The following is a 6,599-nucleotide window of genomic DNA, read 5'->3' on the forward strand; positions in this document are numbered from 1 at the left end:
AGTTCTGTCCCTGTGCCTTGACCCTGCTGTTCCAGTCCTGGATCCCCAAACATTTTTGCCAAAGCAACTTGATCTGCATACTCCCGACCTACACAGCAAGGACATGCAGTACCAGTGCTATTACGAGGCAATAATGAAATGGATTTTTTTTTTCCATTGCCAGTATGTCATGCTGAGGGGGATAGTTGAAAAAACAAACTAGCACTATAGTATCTGTCACTTGAGGAAAAAAAAAAAAAAATCTAGAACAACACTAACCCTTCTCCCTTGGCACGAAGGTAGATGCAGTAAGACAGTTGTGTGCCTCTTTTACTACTGACGGAGTAGGCACTGTCTAGTGATTAGGGCATAGAACTGGAAGTCAGGAGATCTGACCTCCTGTGAACTCAACCACTGTGCCTCATTTTCTGCATCTAGAGAACAGGAATACCAGGCTTTGTGAAGATCAGAGGGTGAAAAGTTTTGAGATTCTGGGATGAAAGATAAGAGAAGGGAAAAGTATTTTTTAAATGGATCATAAAGTACCTATTAACATTAAATACACTTATGCATTTTTGCTCACTACGTTTCCTAAATGCAAATTGGGGGAGAAACTCTTGAAATGAAAGTTAGACTGGGTTCAAAGTGTTTACAATTACGAAAGCTTATGCTCAAGTACATTTGTTAGTCTCTAAGGTGCCACAAGTACTCCTGTTCTTTTTGCTAGGAAAGTGGCTGCCACAACTTTCAGACACACATTCAGTCAGCAATGGCTCCATCTCTGTAGGATGGCAAATTAAATATAATATACACAGAGCAAGAATTCCAGTCAATGCGAAGACGGTACGTGTGTATCTTAAATCAGCAAGGAAGGCAATTCAGGTTTTGCTACATGATTTTAAGAAAGGGGTTTTAGATTTAGGATTTTAAGAACAAGCCAGGACACAGATAAGATGCACGCTCCCAAAACAGCAGATTTTTGGGCTATTCAGCAATAAAGATTTTCAAATGGTTTCAGTGTCTGAGATTACGTGCAGAGGACAGGAAGGCAGGTTTGAAAGGAGCATGAAGAGGTAAAATATAAAAATCTGGAGTGAATGCCAGAGTCTATGCTACCAGAGAAGAACCTCGCTACTGATACTATTCATGGAACCAATTTAGGAAAATAAACTTATTTTGATTCCTAAATATGGAATAAGCAAGCTTAATGTACTTGTTCCAATGGTGGGGCCAAAGGGTCTTCATCCATTACCATAGGTCCTAAATTTACATTCTGTTGTAAGAGGATAATTTTATTAAACTTTGTATTAATACAGGCAATCATTTAAATCCAAGCAAACGTTGGTCTGCAACATTTACTCTCACAAAATATAAGCACAGGAAAGCCAAAAAGCTAGCTAGGATCAAGAATGGAAAAGATTAGCTTGTTATCACTGTCCATTCCCTAACATATTAGGAAGATTTACTTTTAACCGGATGACGTCGCTTTAGAAGGACAAGTTAGGAATGGTGATAGGCTTCTAATTCAGGTTGCCTGGTTATGTAGCTTAGAGAAAAGCATTGGAACTTTCCACATTTACATAAGAAGTTAGTGGTTATTTATTTTCTGCTATCCTTATACGTTGCTACAAGAGCCTTTTCTGGATTTCGGCCCTCTTTGGTGCTAAATGCATGCACTTGCCAGTAATAATATTTTACGCTGAAAGAGCTCCTATCTAAAGATCTTAAAGTGCTTTACACGCATCGATGAATTAAGCCTCACAACACCTGTGTGAGGTAGAGGAGTGTTCACATTTCCACATAAGGACACTGAGGCATAAACCAAAAACATTTCTACATGCTAGGGTAATGCACTATGGGGGCATGATTTCTCAAGCACATTAACACACTGTGCATTAATCCGACCATTTGGCCCCTGCTACTGCCCATTAAAAGTTCCCTAGTGCACTTTTATGTAGTGTTTCAGAGTAGCAGCCGTGTTAGTCTGTATTCGCAAAAAGAAAAGGAGTACTTGTGGTACCCCATTTCTTTTATGTAGTGCTGTTTCAAACACCTCCCTAGTGCTCACGGCTACTCCATGCAGACAAGCCTCAAGTGACTCGTTCATGGTCGTAAGTGGTCAATGGCAGAGCTGGAAAAAAGAATCCAGTCTGTTGACTCTAAGCCTTGAGACTACCTCTAGTCCCTCTCCATTGCAAAACTGACTAATAGTAAGAAAAAGTAAAAAGAATGAGGAGTACTTGTGGCACCTTAGAGACTAATGAGTTTATTTGAGCATAAGCTAATAAGAAAAGTAGGCTTTCAAAAGAACTGGGAGGAGAGTGGAAAAGAATTTTAATCACAAATCCATGATTTAATTTTATCAGGCTTTAGGTAATCAAGTCAAATACTTTCCAAGAAAGTGAAATTTGCAATCTCACAGCTAGAGGTACCTTTGCAAGAGTCAGACTCAAAGTTGTATTAAAAAATAGATACCCTTGCCTACAGTTGGTTACTAACACCATAAACTATTAAAATGGCAATTAATGTTCTCCTCCCAACCACAATTATGTGGCGTTTACATTCTGCATCTCTTATCTTAGACAACGAAAAAGAGTTGATGTGTCAGTTTCACATTTCGGTTCTCACCTATTAACAGTGCAATGGTTAAGTCAGAAGAAATACTGGGAAGATTATTTAAAAAGCTGTTTGTAGCAAAAAAATTATTTCATGGCTATACTTCTATTGGCCTCAGGTTTTTGAAAGATACTGTTTTTAACTAAAATTAAATTTCAGTCCATCTTGTACCTGACGTTCCCATCAATTTTGTCATTGGGGCAGATTTTCAAATGGAAAGTCAACAGGACAATTTAGGCACTTCTGCTTCTTGCATCCTAACTGAAGTTATATGACTATAAAAGGGAAAGGAAAGGAGCTACTCATTTAAGTGGTCTCCTTTGAATTCTGTTACATTCAGGACTTCTGTGTTTTCCATATTGCAATGTGATAGAATATAAAATCTGTTGAAAATATAACATGTTGAAATCTGAGAGCTTAATGTTAGACTCCTAAATCCATATTTACACACTCCAAGAGCGCTGCTTTAGGAGCTTCTGAATGAATTTGAAAGGTTAACTTTAGGAACCAAATTTAAAAATTTTGGCTGAAGATTTTATTTGAAAAGCAATCATTATCACTTAAGGACCACAAATCCAAAATGAGGGTTTTGGATTTTCTTTTAAAAAGAGATATTGTGAATATATCTTATTCATTTTTCATATATTTTAAACAAGATTCAACATGCCTAGTGACAATACAATCTACATTTGGTTCTACTTATTAGTGTTGTGATATCTACTGAATTACAAATGCATTGCTTTCTTCAACAGACCTCTGTTGCATGATTTTTGAGGAGGCGGGTAAAGGATTGTGCTAAGAGACTCATATCTTCACTTACCACCATAAAATAGCATACAGCCTCTTTCTGTTTCGCACAGGCCTTCTGTTCTATGAGACACCCATTCATCCCAGGCCCCTTTGTATTATGTTAGAGTGCCCTCTCTCTCTTTTGTCTCCCATGTATTATCAGTCACTGTGCGTAAAACCCAGCAGTAGACTAACTTTGGGAAGTGGGAGTACTCCAAACCAAACCTCAAACACTCACACCTTGCAGCCTTTGAACTATAATGCAAGGTCACAGATTAACATGTGCATGATTGATAGGAATAATAATTCAGAAAAAAAAGTGTAAATCTATTAATTCACTTCATGTCTGTACACCACTATGTCACACTGAAATCTTTCACCGTTAAAAGCTATTATACTTAGCAGTTAACTCCCCTATGTTGAGGTTTTTAAAAAAATACCTAGTGCACCCACTTCTCCCCAAAGAACAGAGAATCTATTACAGGGCACTGTTTAATTCACCTTCACAGACAATGGCCTTTACCAGTTTTCTGGACTTTTTAGGATTATTTTAAAATTAAACCAAAATCCAAATGAGTAAGCTATATTTTGATCTCCTCGATGCAGGTAAGAGTCGTATCCTCTCCAGGTTAGAGAGGCAAGGAGATTTAATTACTACCTTTAAAGCCTCCTGAAAGAAGGGAAATATATTTCAACCCCAACAAAATTAGCATACGTAAGAGGCCAATGAAACTTCCAACAAGAGAGAACAGATTACAGTAATAAGGAATAACAACAATCCCATCCCAAAGTGCCCCTTGATACTAGGAATAATTGCAGGATACGTTTTCCCATTAAGAGACAGCTGTGCCCTTGGTATCTTACCATCTGCATAACCCCACAGGCGAGCGTGACAATTGGTGGATAAGGCCCCTGCCCCTAGGAAGTCACAATCCCTTTGTTGTTACCACTGGTGTCCCTGGGCAGAGTATGCTATGCACAGACTGTATTGGCAAATGCCAGGAGCGCACAGGAGCTGGAACTAGGGGTGCTGCCGCACCTGCTGGCTCGACGTGGTTTCCATCACATACAGGGGGGTTACAATTCGGTTCCAGGGCTCTCAGCACCCCGACCGTACACACTGTTCCAGCGCCCCTGCATGAGCGGATGCCTGTGCGGCCGGGGGGCGCACATGACCGAGGAGCTCCACGGAGCCGCCCAGGGCAGGGCCGATGATGGTGGCGAGGAAATCTCCCTGCCACCGACAGCCCCGGGAAGCCGGCGCAGAGGTCCGGGAAGCGGGGACCCCCGAGCGGGCCGCGGCGGGCAGGGTGGCAGCGCACCCACGCGCGGGGAGCGGCCTGCCGGGCCAGGCCCCGGGCTGCACCGTTTCCACGCGGGCCAGCCGGGGGGGGGCGCGGCAGCCCCTCGCCCAGGCAGGGGAGCCGCAGAGGAGCCGCTCACCTTGGTCTCCTTGACGTGCTGCTTGATGCCCTCCGGGTACCACTGGACCCGCACGTAGCCGCGACGCAGGGGGCTGGCCCGGCTCTCCTCGGCCCCGCCGGCCCCGGGGCCCCCGCACTCCGAGCCCCCCGAGCTGCCGGCCCCGGCCCCGGCGCCGCGGCCGCCCTCGTCCTCCTCCGAGTCGGAGTCCTCGCCGTGGATGAGGCGCACCAGGCCGAAGCGCACCGAGCCCCGGTAGCGGCCCGACACCAGGTCGTGAGAGAAGAGCAGGCGCTGCGAGCCGCCGGCCGGGGCGGCGGGCGCCGGGGCCGGCTCTGCGGGCTGGTCCGCCATGGCGCTCGGGCAGCGGCGCGGGCAGGGCGGGCGGGCTGGCGAGCGAGCGGCCGCCGGCAGCGGCGCGGGCAGGGAGGGGGGAGGAGGAGGAGGCGGAGGCCGCCCGGGCCGAGGCGCAGTCACTGCCCGGGGGGCGGGGTCCGGCAGCCCGGCCCCGCCCCCCGCCGGGGAGCCGGATGCGGCGAGAGGGGGCAGGGAGGGGGGAGGAGGAGAAATAAGGGGCGAGGAGAAAGGGGACGGGAGCCGGGGGACAGAGGAAAGGGGATGGAGCGGGAAAGGAAAAGGGTAGGAGCCGGGAGGAGTGAAGGGAAAGAGCGGGAAGAAGAGGAGAGGAAGGAAGATAGATGACGGTGCTGCTGCTTCGGATAGTCCAAACAGCTAATTAAGCCTCTCCTCCGCCTTCCCGGGGATTAATTATTAACAATTATCTCTAGAGGCCCCAACCAAGACTGAAGCCCCCTTGTGCTAGATGCTGTGTGTACCCGGGGTGAGAGACCGTGCCTGGCCTGAAAGAGTTCACCCTCTGAAAGACAGGCAAAGGGCAGGAAGGGAAGCAAAGGCCTGAAGCAACTTGTCTAAGGTGACACAGCAAGTCAGTGGCAGAGGCAGGACTAGAACCCAGGCCTCTTAGTCACCAACCCCATGAGCAAGGCCTCAAAACCATGCTGATCATCATCTAGTTTCCAGAGGCCAAGGCACCCAGCACACAAAGTTTAAATGCATTCCAGTGAAACTGAGTGACTCTAGCTTTAGGGTCTACTGCAAAGTGCCCATTTCCTCCTCTCCTTGCCCCGCAGCTCCTCAGGGAAGCAGCACTTATACCTATTGGCTTCAGAGGCATTTTTTTGCTTTCCCTAATTCAGTGTTCTTAAGATTTTGTTTCAAGCAGGAAAAGGGCCTCAGCTAAATTGTCAAGGGAGCAGCTCTGGGTCTTTTTATCCTGCCGCTTTGGTCCCTTGGTATCTGTGGCATCACCTTGCAGCCCGATTGTAAGGCTGTACAGACTCAGATGTTGATGTTCCATCTGTATATATATGACACTGAATGGAAAAGGAAATAAAAAAGACTGGCAACACAAAACCAGAAAGGAAATAGGATGGGAATATGAGACATGGGCAGGTAGGTGTATCTATGTCCTCCGCCCCGCTCACCTTTCTAGCCCCCTTTCCTGGTGAGTCCTGCCGTGTACCAGCATACTGTGCTCTCCTACCTATGAGACTAGCCGCTTCTTGCTGCTGGCCCACCACTATGCAAAGAGCTCCTCTGGGCACCCTATCCATCCTTCTCCACTATCGGCCTGACCTCCTGATGTGCAGCTTCCCTACCTCTGCTGATTCCCAGCCTACCGACAGCAGGGGAGGTGGGATCAGTCAGGGCTCTACAATCTTCAGCCCCCAACTAAAACCCCTCCAACGCATTATTAAGGATCTACAACCTAT

The 6,599-nt window shown here is 46.5% G+C and overlaps 1 protein-coding gene across 1 annotated transcript in view; it reads right to left on the minus strand.

The window, feature by feature from the left end:
- The window catches only part of UBE2O (ubiquitin conjugating enzyme E2 O), a 91,454-nt gene extending 86,282 nt beyond the window's left edge, over positions 1–5,172 (minus strand). Inside the window, exon 1 of the mRNA XM_084648212.1 lies at positions 4,828–5,172. Within this exon, the coding sequence (XP_084504338.1) occupies positions 4,828–5,160 (333 nt within the window). The 5' untranslated portion in view covers positions 5,161–5,172. The remainder of the gene's footprint in view (positions 1–4,827) is intronic.
- Positions 5,173–6,599: the final 1,427 nt, after the last annotated feature.

The sequence above is a fragment of the Lepidochelys olivacea genome (genome assembly GCF_965140295.1).
Source record: "Lepidochelys olivacea isolate rLepOli2 genome assembly, chromosome: 14".
Lineage (NCBI taxonomy): Eukaryota > Metazoa > Chordata > Testudines > Cheloniidae > Lepidochelys > Lepidochelys olivacea.